The following is a 12,662-nucleotide window of genomic DNA, read 5'->3' on the forward strand; positions in this document are numbered from 1 at the left end:
TTTTAAGAAAGTTTTCTGATGTTTTAATCTTTAATAATTATCAAATTTATATAAAGATCAAATACATTCTGAACATTTAATATAGCTAATTCTAAAATGATGTTATGAATCAAGATTAATTCATATTGGTTATCGATAGTTTTTAACATAAGCTTATACTTTAAATCATATTTATTAGGAGGCTCTAAAAATACCACAAATTAATAAAATATGTAAAATTTTTTGCTTTTTCAAACAAACATAAAACTTTTACTTCATTGATTGCTTATTTTATGTTAATTACAATAAATAATTAGTAGAAGATATAAAATGTTTTTTATACTATTAAAAATAAATAGATTCAAATTTACTTACATTCAATCAATGTAAGTTTGTTTTATGATTTTATTTCAGGAGAAAGAAAAGTTTTACTTATTTTTTAGTGAAATTTAGATTATTTTATAGTTTTGTTACAAAAGAATTAATACTCTAAATAATATAATGAAAGTATTCTATATATAAATTTCAAAGATAATTAGTTTATCCATCGTTGAGCGGGTTCTTTACTAAAGGAACTCCCATTTGAGGCTTAGGTTGCATGTCATAATTTCCTAATTAGGCCTCATAAATACCAGGAATTTGTTGATTTTGCTGTTGTTAAGGTGCCATAAAAAATTATTGTTATGGAGGATAATATAAATAGTTCATTTAGATTGGATTTGTTTATTAAATAGGTTGGTTAGGATATACTACAGGCTAGAATTATAAATTATTCTAGCCATACATTTGTTAATTATGATATGGTATTTATGCATTTTAATTTGTTACATCAACCCTATATTGATTATTCATTAAATCATTATTGTTTTTTTAAGCAGCTTGTTGTAAAGCTTATAACGCTAGCTATCTTTTTCTCCTCTAATAACAGAAACATGCTATCCCAATAATTATTACTAAACCAAAAACTATAGGAACTACTATTGCTACAACAGGAGATTTATTAGTGTTTACTATTTAGCTCTATTAATTGCTTGAAGTACATGATCCTGCGCTTTAAGAAGTACAGTATCCTTCATGGCAGCAGTTTGAACTGCAAGAATTATTAGAAACACAAATTTTTGCACAGGTCAGAGAACTATATGTACATTATCCAAACGAATCAAGACATAATTTAAAGCCTAAATTAAAACAGCCTTATGCAGTTAAGCATTTTGTGGTAGTAAATAAAAGTTGTAAAATAAACAAAATTTCTACTTAAAATTTCATTTATTAAGAGTTTATATAAAATATCTTTGAACTATTCTTTTATTGACAATTAATATCTGAATTACAAATTACTTGATATTTTTTTAACTTAATAAATAACAAATAATATTTATTAATTAACTTCAAATTATTGTTTATATTTAAAACATCTACATATAAAAGATTTTGCAATCACCTCAAATTTAGTTTTATATTTTTTGGATTATTAAGTACAAAATTTAATTTTTTAATACTGTAATAGCCGGATAAACAATTTTTAACTTTATAAACAATCATAAATCTTTCAAATAAGTAATTTTATTTACAAAAATAAATATCTCTTTATCTTCATATCAAGGATAGAGTAAACCTGCAACAACATAAATTTTACTTGATTTATGCTCAAATAATTGAATAAATTTATTTTATGAAAAAGTAAAATTTTATTCAGTAACAATATATATAAATTTAATCTTTAGATTGTATCAAGCTATTATTGATTAAAGATAATAATTAAGAATTACTTTTATTTAGAAATACAAATTATTTTAATCTTTAAAAGTTTTTAATTATAAAAGGTTCGTTTGTTTTAAAAATTCTATGAGAGGTAAATATTTGCTTAATATTCAAAATGACAACTATATAAATTCATAAAAAGTGGTTTTATTTATTTTTGCTATCCTCAAATAGTTATTTTCTTGTAGCAAATAAATATTGAGTAGAATAAATATTAAATTTTATTTATAAAATTAAAGAAAATTGAAAATAATATAAAAAGGTATCTATCAAATCAAATCTAAACAAACAAAAAAATAAATAAAAATTTTTAATCAAAAACACTTTATTTAAAAAAAATTTTAATTTCTAAGATATTTTATTTACACACATAAAAACATTTATATACAAAATAAAATTATTTAAAAAAATAAAAGTGGCTTGCTGCCACAGCAAGCTGGACTTGCAAAAAAAACAAGATGAATATTAGAAAAATTCTTTAATATTTTTAATACATTTTTTATTTAGTTTATTCATTCATCTATTATTCTTTAAGCATAAAACGATTCATGAAAATATAATCGATTTTTAAAGATACATTTAAAAAATAGATAACATTAGTAAAATACTTTACATTTTCAAAAAGAATTAATTTATAAAATTTTGTATTTTGAACTCAAGCTCGTCAGGAATAGATCAAAAGGCAAAGAATAACTTGAAAATTAGCTTGCTCTTATAAATTATTAATCTCAAAAAGAGCATTAAAATCAATAAAATAGTGAATATGCATTTGATAAAGTAATAAATAATATAAGAAATATAATATATCATTTTTGCAAAAAATAAAAAAGATTGTAGTATTCGTATAATAAACTAAACTAAACTAAAATAATTTTATGTGTTAATGCAATACTTAACAAACAACAATAACATAATTGAAGATTTAGATGGTATCCTTAAAAATTGTTAAACTGTGTTCACATAATAAGAAGCACTAAACTTGGTAAATTTGAAAGATTTTGATATATTTATTATTTTCAGGATCCTGCTTTCTTTTAGGTTGATTTTGATTATATATATTTTTTAGGAAGAAGCGTCCTAAGGAGTTTACCATTGTACAAAATAACAACAGCAATAATAAATATATGGTAATGATTTAAAGTTAAAAGAATGAATTACCTTAAATTGGAGAGCATATTCTAAATAAGAAAATAATTTGAATAAGTACCACAAAAAATATTTTATTGTAAATTTACTTATCCAGTTTGTTTTTTAAGTTTTCATAGAAACTCAACGTATCAAGCAAATTAAAAAATAAAAAAGTAAAAGAAATTCATGAATTTCTGATCAATAAAGCAGAGTAAATTAAAGATATTGAGGAAATAGGATATTTAAGTGAATATAATTAATTACAAATATTATAAAATATTACTATTTTTATTCAAAAATTTTTCTGAAAAACATTTGTTTAATAAAATTCTTTCATTTATATTTCTATCAATGAACCTAAACTTACTAACGTTTGATATTTTTCCATACTAATTGAACATAAAATTTCTTATCATAAAATTTTTGGAATTTTTTATCTATCTTTATGGCAACATCTCTTTAAGATTGTAACATTTTAGTTTAAATAAATTGTCCATTTATTAGTTATTTCCATGCTATTCTATGGCTACAATACAGATATTTAGTAGATAGCTAATATTATTTTACTCAAGAATGCTACATCTAGTGTTATATGTATGTATATACATACGTAAATTCAAAAATAAATGGTTGAAAAGGAAAATTTATTTCTTCATTGTTCCAAATATAAATAGGCTTAATATATTAATTATTATGCAAATTATTTAGGGGTAAAACTCCTTAACTAATCGAATGAATTAATAATATTGCTTAATTTTTACTTTTACGCTTAATTTTTATTGATTAATTAGCTCTCTCTTCTGTCTTTGATAATAATAATTTAAACATACACAACAATTTTAAGATAAAAAAATTCATTAATAAACTATTTGTAGACTTTTGTCTGTTAAGAAATTTATTTATCGGAAAAAAAGATTCATTATTTATCTCAAAGATTACTATTTTAAACTTAAGTATTTTGTCTCTAATGTTTTTTGTGAATAAAATAGATTTAAAAATATTTTAATTTTTTAATCTTTTCTTGTGGTTAATATAAATATAACTATTTATCAAAAAGCTAAAATTTTATTGATAGATCTTTAATATTAAGTTGTTGAAATATAATTAAAAAGTTGATTTACCATTTTTAATTTGATAATAAGAAATTTATTACATTACGTAAAATAATTATATCTTATTTATTATTTTTAAAAGTAATTAATTTCTTGATATATAAATATGTATTTTTTAAGGAATTAGTTATCATAAACATGGAGAGCATCAAATAAATTAGTAAATTCACTAAAATGAAAATAAACTCTTTTAATTAAAGATTTAGTCTTTAACAAAAGAGAAAGTATGTTACATTAAATAATATATTATTTATTTGTTTTATTTTTTAATAACATTCAATTAAATTCTTTTTACTTCAAGGTGTTTCTCTCTTGATTTGTTTTAAAATTTTGTTATTATTTTCATTCACTTTTGGTTTTTTAATAAACCAAACTCACCCAGTCAGTATTAATAATTATTCAAAGATATGTAGTTTATTGGTTTTTATCAGTAATAGGATTCTAAAGATATTAAGGAACTCCCATTACAGGCTGTTATTGTGGTTACATAACTCCTAATTATGGTTAATATATCCCAGGTATTTACTATTGAGGCTAAGGGGCAATAAACATTTACTGCTTAGTAGCGGTATCAACTTATTGTTAATTTGGATAATTTAATAGATAATTATTCTATAACTAATCTTAATCACTAGATTAAGTTGGCAATGAAGTCATTATAAATGGTTAATTATTGTAGTACATTTGTTGATTCATTTATACTTAGGGCATTTGCTATCTGTTTTAATTTGCCATACACTCATTAAATTAGTTATTTTAAGCTCCTTTTTCTTAATTTTATCGTTATTATCTTATTTTATGGCATTTCTTAAGGACTGCAAGTATAACTCCTATGGATCCAATGACTGTAAAAAATACTATCACAGTTATTTTTGTAGAATTATTATCGCTATTATTGTTACTATTATCAGAATTAGAGGATGTGGTTTAGGTTTAGCACCTTATGAAAGCAAATAATATTTTGATAATAAGCAAATTTTGATTTATTTTCATAATCTTCTCTTTTTTTATTGATTTTTTTTATACCAAATAATTTAAATAAATTAATTATTTATTATTGGATATAATTTTATCAAAATTTTATAATTTAAGCATACACCTATTTGCGGGGTGGGGTTCTTCTTTCTTTAATTTTATGGATAAATGAATCTTATTTACAATATAAGAAAAGATATTTTTTAATAACCACAATAATATTAATATTAATTACCCCCAATAATAATTACAAGGCTAATCTTATTATAATTAATTTACTATATTCTAACTATTTTAATTTATCATAATCTTGTTATTATCTCCTAAAGCCAAGAGAGACTAAAAGATCCTGCCCAAGTCTAACAATTATTCTTTTAATAAAGATGGATTAAAAACTTAAGTATATAAGACGAAGAAAGACATAGAATTAAGATAATAAGAACTAAATACATAATTAAATAAGAATTATTTAAATAATTTATAATATTTAAAATTTATAATTGCATAGCTATATTTTATGTGTGTGTCTTAACAAATAATAATAATTAAATTAACTAAAACAATTTTATGTGTTAATGCAATACTTAACAACTAGCATAATTGAAGATTTAGATGGTATGCTTCTAACAAATAAAAATTTTTAACCTTGTTCACAGAATAAGAAGTACTGAACATAGTAAATTTAATTTATGGATCCTGCTTTCTTTAGGTTGGTTTTGATTATATTATTTTTTTAGGAAAATAAAGTTGGATTTAAAACTTTTTAGCAAGTACGCTAAGAAGTTTACAATAATATTAAATAACAACCGCAATAATAAATATAAGGAAATGATTTAAAGTTAAAAGAATTATCTTAAACAATTGGAGCCTATTCTAAATAAGAAAACACTTTGAAATAGTACCACTAACAAACAATATTTTTTATAAATTAACTTATCCCGTTTGTTTTTTAAGTTTTCATAGAAACTTAAAGTGCCAAATAATTAATAAAAAAGTAAAAGATATTCATGAATTTCTGATTAATAAAGCTGGTGTAAATTAATTAAAGATATTGAGGGAATAAGATATTAAAGTGAATATATTTAATTACAAATATTATAATAAGAAATTTTATGTTTAAGTAGTATGGAAACATATAAAATGCTAGTAAGTTTAGGTTCATTGATAGAATTATAAATGAAAGAATTTGTGTTTCTCTGTTGATTTGTTTTAAAATTTTATTTATTATTTTCATTCATTTTTTATTTTTTAATAAACCAAACTCACCCAGTCAGTATTAAAAATTAATTATTCAAAGAGATATAGTTTATTGGTTTTTATCAGTGATAGGATTCTAATCATCATTCAAAGGAATTCCCATTACAAGCTGTTATTGTGGTTACATAACTCCTAATTATGGTTAATATATCCCAGGTATTTACTATTGAGGCTAAGGGGCAATAAACATTTATTGCTAAGTAGGAGTATCAACTTATTGTTTATTTGGATAATATAATACGTAATTATTCTATAACTGATCATAATAAGCAGGTTAAGTTGGCTATGTAGTCGTTATAAATGGTTAATTATTGTAGTACATTTGTTGATTCATTTACACTTAGGGCATTTGCTATCCGTTTTAATTTACCATAAACTCATTAAATTAGTTATTTTAAGCTGCTTTTTATAACTTTAGTTTTTTTAATCTATCTTTATAATAGCAATGATAAGCAAAACAAGATATACACAAAACTCCAATGACTACAAACAGTAATACTGCAATAGTAACTGCAACAGCAGTACTTATGCCACTATCGCTACTATTATCAGTATTAGGAGATGTGGTTTAGGTTTAGCACCTTATGAAAGCAAATAATATTTTAATAATAAGCAAAGTTTGAATTATTTTCATTTTTTTTATTGATTTTTTTTTATACCAAATATTTTCAATAAATTAATTATTTATTATTGAAGACAATTTGAAAAAATTTATGTAATTTAAGAATACCACTATTTTTTTCTGGGGTGGGGTTTTTCTTCTTTCTTTAACTTTATATTTTTTGATAAATTTTAAAATTTTTTTAATCAGTCAAGTTTTAAAAAAAATTTATAAGACAAAATTTCCCCCACTGAAAGGGTTAATAGCCATCGTGAGATAAATTAAAATTTCGTAATTATTCACAAAAAGTCTACAAAAAATTTTAAATAAAAAATACCCATTAGTATTTTTTCAATAATGAATGCACTAAATTTAAGTTTCTATTTAAAATTTCAATTGCGGAAGTGTTACATAATCAAATATAATATCCTACTTTAAAAGATCAAAAATTATTATGGAAAATCAAATTGTTAAGTTATTTTTTATAGTTTGTTTTAAAAAATGGATACAACAAGCAAAATAAAATAATTTTATGGATTTTGAATTTTTGAAATATTTATTATTTTTCATTTTAGATATTTTGATAAAATGTATTTTATTTATTTATTTATTAGTGAGTAAATGAATAAAATTTAATTTTGTTAACTTTTCATAATAATTTTAAATTTACAAGCCTTTTACCTTTTAAAATTTTCCTTTTGTGCACTCCATGTTACCCATTAATTGTTAAGTACCTTAAGAAAATGAATTACAAAATTTTATAAAAAATAATATAACAATTTACGCTATTTCAGTTTAAAGGTAGATTAGATGCTAACATTAAGGAAGAAATTCCAATAGATATGGTGCAGCTTCATGAGAAAAACGATTTGCCCTTTTAATTTGTAGTAAAGTAAAATACTATCTAAAAATATTTTATAAATAAATAAATTACGCAATAAAAAGTGTTAAAACAGATAAACTCTACATTAAAGATAAAGATTACATTAAATATTTGATTCCATCAACAGTGAATTAATTATTCCTAATAGAGTTAGTAATATCAATTATAGAGAGTAATTTAATTACTTTTTATTTTACTGAAATTCAATAACCAAGTATTATAGATTATGTAACTAAGAAAGCGCTTATCCAATAGACTAAGCAGCTGTATCTTCTAAGTAGTTAGTACTAGATAAAAATTAGTTGGATACTAAATAAAATTTGAATATTACTTATAGTTCAATTCTAATCTTAATAGCTATTATAATTTCGAAAGACTCTTTCCTAACAGCAATCCTGACTCGTTATCCAATTAATTGAAAGAAAATGATATCATAAGATATCTTAAAGATTTACACAGTGAAATTTAATCTATTACTTATTATGGAGCATAATCATCAATTTAGGTAGATCTTTATTTAAAAAAAGCTTATTCAAATTTCAAACTTATAAATAAATACTCTAATTTATTTTTATAATGGACTTTTATATCCATTTTTACCCTTAATTTTATCAATATTCACAAGTAATTAAAACCTAGAAATACTATATTTAATCTTAATGAAATTAATGAGGAATTAGAGTATTTAAAAAAAATAACATCAAACTACGCTAGATAAAGTTCTAAGTGAAATAATTGTTCACATTTAGAAAAAATTTGTGCCAAAAATTTTCCTGATACTTCTTTTAGATTACTGTTTCTAATTTAATTATTTCAGAGAGAGTAAATAAATAAATAAAATGAAATAATCAAATAATTTTACGAAAATGATAAAGACACATAGAGCAAATTAGTATATTCCTAAAATTTGTCTTTTAAGCTTTAAATTTATTTTTTCTTCATTTTAGAATCTCTAATTTAAAATAAATAAAATTTCAACATGAATAAATTATTGATAAAATTTAAAATGGCTTTAATTAATTAAATAATAAATTTAAAAATAGATTTTTACCTATCAACTAAAAATTTCAACTAATTTGGGTGTTCTATTTACTTTTTAAAATAGTTTTTTTTTATAAAATAAAATCATTATTATTACATCTGTAAGTTTATGGAACTTGGAATAAGTTTAAATCAGCTCTATTTTAAACAATTATTATAAATATTTATTTTTAAATAAATCGAAATATACTTCTAGTTATTCTGATTTCAAACATTAGCAAATTAACTTCTTTTTCTTCTTTATTTTAATCATTTTAGTAATGTATATTCAATAAATTTGGTATATCCTATTCTAACTAGTAAATCATGAGTACTTAATCTTCAGAGTAAACTTTTGTCCATATATTTCCCTGAGTTCTTAATATTCTAAGTGCTACATATAACGATAATTTAGTATCGAAACATAATAAAATTAGACTGTTTTTCTTGTCTCTACCAAAATAATCAAAATTTTAAAACTAAGGAAATTAGGATTAAATTTGCAAAAGTAAATTTTCAATTGATTTTATGTTTATAGATGCTTATTTAGATAATTTTTAAATATTAATTTGCTATTTTATTTCAATTTATTTTTACATCTCCATTTTTATTAGATTTAATATCCAAAATTTAATTTTTTCACTTTTTTATTTTATTAATTAGTTGAATATTTTTATCACACTTTAAAAATTAGATTATAATAAAAAAAACCTTATTTTGTTTATCTAATAATTCTAATGAATAATATAAAAAATATTCTGAAAACTCTAAACTAAAAATAAAAAATTTTTATTAAATAATTTTATATACAAAGAGTTAAAAAAGAATAAAAAATACTCCTTTAAAGTAAAAACTTTCTACTTTCAAGCATATATAATTAATTGCCTAATCAAATAATTTAATAATATAAAAAAATTTAAATATACAAAAAAATTTCTACTCTTACTTCATATCAAGAATAGGATTATTTTATTTTATGCCCAAATAATTGAATAAATTTATTGGACTATAAAATTCTATTCACTAACAAAATACATTAATTTAATGTTTAGATTGCATCAAGCTATTATAAATTAAAGATAATATATATTTAAGATCTGCTTTAGAAATATTTAGTATTTTAATCTTTAAAGCCTTTTTATTTTAAAAGTTTTGTTTATAAAAGCTCTATGAAAGGCAAAGATTTACTTAATATTTAAAAAATGTTTATTTTAGATTTGTTTGAAGACAATTAAATTTATAAAAAGTGATTTTATTTATTTTATCAGTCTGTTATTTCATAAAATTTTGTTACATTTTCATTACAATTTTAAATTTACAAGCCTTTTTCCTTTTAAAATTTTCTTATCGTACACTCCATATTATCCTTTAAATGTTAAGAACCTTTTGAAAAATAAGACTAAGAAAATTTTATAAATAATAAGATAAAAATTTACGCTCTTTCAGTTTAAAGGTAAACTAGATGCTAACATTAAGGAAGAAATTCCAATAGATATGGCCCAGCTTCATAAGAAAAACGATTCGCCCTATTCATTTGTAGCAAAATAAAAATACTATCTTAAAATTATTTTATCTAATAATTACGCAATAAGAAGTGTTAAAACAGATAGACTCTACATTAAAGATATAGATTGCATTAAATATTTGATTCCATCAACAGTGAATTTATTATTCCTAATACAGTTAGAAATATCAATAATAAAGAGTAATTTAAATACTTTTTATTTTACTGAAATTCAATAGCCAAGTATTATAAATTATGTAACTAAGAAAGCCCTTATCCAATATACTAAGCAGCTGTATCTTCTAACTAGTTAGTACTAGATAAAAATTAGTTGGCTACTAAATAAAATTTGAATATTACTTATAGTTCAATTCTAATCTTTATAACTATTATAATTTCGAAAGACTTTTTCCTAACAGCAAACCTGACTCGTTATTCAATTAATTGCAAGCAAAAGATATTATAAGCTATCTCATGGATTTATGCAGAGAAATTTAATCAATTATTTATAATGGAGTAGAATTACTAATTTAGGTAGCTCTTTATTAAAAAAAATAACTGTTATTCAATTTAAAAACTTATAAATACTCTAATTCATTTTTATTAATGGAGTTTAATATCAATTTTTATCAATAGTAAAAACTTTGAAAAAAGCAATAATTTAAAAACTTGAAGTGCTATATTTAATTTTAATGATATTAATGAGGAATTAGAGTATTTTTTTTAAATAATTAAATCAGACTACGCCAGATAAAGTTCTAAGTGAAACAATTGATCACATTTAGAAAATATTTATGCCAACAATTTTCCTGATACTTCTTTTAGATTACTGTTACTAATTTAATTATTTTAGAGAGAGCAAATAAATAATATGAAATATTAAGATAATTTTACGAAAACGATAAAGACACATATAGCAAATTGGAATATTCTTAAAATTTGTCTTTTAAGCTTTGAATTTAATTTAAGTTCATTTTAGAATCTCTAATTTAAAATAAATATAAATTTAATATGATTATATAATTATTTGATAATTTTTAAAGTGAGAATTTATATTAAAAATTGAAAAATATAAATAAGGCTTTCTTTTTTTACCTATCAACCAAAAATTTCAACTAATGTGGATGTTCTAAATACTTTATAAAATAATTTTTTTTTTAAATTAACTTATTTTTTATTACATCTGTAAGCTTATAGAACTTTGAATAAGTTTAAATCAGCTCTATTTTTAAGAATTATTATCAATATTTATTATTAGATAAATTGAAACATACTTTTTGTTATTCTGATTTCAAACATTAGCAAATTAACTTCTTTTTCATCTTTATTTTAAACATTTTAGTAATGTATATTCAATAAATTTGGTATATCCTATTCTAACTAATAAATCCTTAGGACTTAATCATCAGAGTAAACTTTAGTCCAGATATTACCTTAAGTTCTCAATATTCTAAGTGCTACGTTTAATGATAATTTAGTATCAAAACATAATAAAAGTAGACTGTTTTTATCGTCTTTACCAAAATAATCAAAATTTTAAAACTAAGAATATTAGGTTTAAATTTGCTAAAGTAAATTTTCAATGGATTCTATATTTATAAATGCTTGCTCTGATAATTTTTAGATATTAATTTGCTATTTTATTTCGATTTATTTTTACATCTCCATTTTTATTATTTTTATTAGATTTAATATCCAGAATTTAATTTTTCACTCTTTGATATTATTAATTGATTGGATGTATTTAGAACTCTCTAAAAATTAGATTATAAAAAATACCTTATTTATTGATCTAATAATTCCAAATATTAAAAAAATATCCTGAAAATTCTAGACTAAAAATAAAATAAATAAATAAATAAAAATTTTTGTTAATAACTTCATTTACAAATAGTTAAAAATAAAATATAATAAAATAATCCTCCAAAATAAAAACTCTTGTTTTTTAAGCATAATTGCCAAATTAAATTATTTTGTAAAATTTAATAGAATTATCCTGCAATAATTCATATTTAAATAAGTGCATAAGTATTTGCGAAGTGTTTTACCTTTAAATCTATATTAATTGTTAAGATAATTAAAATTGAAAAATTTTATTTATTTATCATTATATTTTTTCAATTAAAATTTATAATTTCTTAGCCTTTTTTTTGAAAATTATCTATGAAATTTTTCAATACGACATTGTTTGAGCGAAATGAATCAGAATTAGCTAAATTATGTTATTTAACTATAAGAAAAATTCTTATCAGTTTAAATTAAATTTGAGAATTCTTTTGTTAATAATTTTATTTTATTTGATTAAAACTTATAAAAAAATCTTATGATAAATTCTTTCTCAATACAAATATTTTAATGAATTTAATAATAATTTGATAAATACTTGTAAAAACAATTAATAAATATTCTTTTCCTTTAAATTTATTTAATTAAACTAATATT

At 20.5% G+C, this 12,662-nt stretch overlaps 5 protein-coding genes across 5 annotated transcripts; 1 reads left to right on the forward strand and 4 right to left on the reverse strand. All coding sequences in view use genetic code 6, as the record gives it.

Moving 5' to 3' along the window:
- Nucleotides 1-504: 504 nt before the first annotated feature.
- Nucleotides 505-1,245, reverse strand: TTHERM_00091690 (transmembrane protein, putative; the record flags this gene model as incomplete). Its single annotated transcript, XM_001012821.1, has 1 exon — nucleotides 505-1,245. The coding sequence occupies one exon, from the start codon at nucleotides 1,243-1,245 to the stop codon at nucleotides 505-507; it is 741 nt and encodes a 246-aa protein (XP_001012821.1).
- A 1,281-nt stretch (nucleotides 1,246-2,526) lies between these two features.
- TTHERM_00091680 (hypothetical protein) lies at nucleotides 2,527-2,939 on the forward strand (the record flags this gene model as incomplete). The annotated part of the gene is made up of 2 exons (XM_001012820.2): nucleotides 2,527-2,722; nucleotides 2,807-2,939. Exons 1-2 carry the CDS (start codon nucleotides 2,616-2,618, stop codon nucleotides 2,937-2,939), a joined length of 240 nt encoding a protein of 79 aa, XP_001012820.2. The 5' UTR covers nucleotides 2,527-2,615.
- Nucleotides 2,940-4,379: 1,440 nt separating this feature from the next.
- Nucleotides 4,380-4,973, reverse strand: TTHERM_00091670 (transmembrane protein, putative; the record flags this gene model as incomplete). Its single annotated transcript, XM_001012819.1, has 1 exon — nucleotides 4,380-4,973. The coding sequence occupies one exon, from the start codon at nucleotides 4,971-4,973 to the stop codon at nucleotides 4,380-4,382; it is 594 nt and encodes a 197-aa protein (XP_001012819.1).
- Nucleotides 4,974-6,246: 1,273 nt separating this feature from the next.
- Nucleotides 6,247-6,879, reverse strand: TTHERM_00091650 (transmembrane protein, putative; the record flags this gene model as incomplete). Its single annotated transcript, XM_001012817.2, has 1 exon — nucleotides 6,247-6,879. The coding sequence occupies exon 1, from the start codon at nucleotides 6,844-6,846 to the stop codon at nucleotides 6,247-6,249; it is 600 nt and encodes a 199-aa protein (XP_001012817.2). The 5' UTR covers nucleotides 6,847-6,879.
- A 401-nt stretch (nucleotides 6,880-7,280) lies between these two features.
- TTHERM_000091629 (hypothetical protein) lies at nucleotides 7,281-11,905 on the reverse strand. Its single transcript, XM_012796731.1, has 10 exons — nucleotides 11,495-11,905; nucleotides 11,402-11,442; nucleotides 11,316-11,356; nucleotides 11,115-11,204; nucleotides 10,966-11,055; nucleotides 10,581-10,760; nucleotides 10,447-10,536; nucleotides 7,748-7,837; nucleotides 7,598-7,687; nucleotides 7,281-7,547 (listed from the first exon to the last, which is right to left on the reverse strand). The coding sequence occupies exons 1-10, from the start codon at nucleotides 11,886-11,888 to the stop codon at nucleotides 7,463-7,465; spliced, it is 1,191 nt and encodes a 396-aa protein (XP_012652185.1). The 5' UTR covers nucleotides 11,889-11,905; the 3' UTR covers nucleotides 7,281-7,462.
- Between the last annotated feature and the right edge of the window lie 757 nt (nucleotides 11,906-12,662).

Source organism: Tetrahymena thermophila (assembly GCF_000189635.1).
Source record: "Tetrahymena thermophila SB210 genomic scaffold scf_8254697, whole genome shotgun sequence".
Taxonomy (NCBI): domain Eukaryota; phylum Ciliophora; class Oligohymenophorea; order Hymenostomatida; family Tetrahymenidae; genus Tetrahymena; species Tetrahymena thermophila.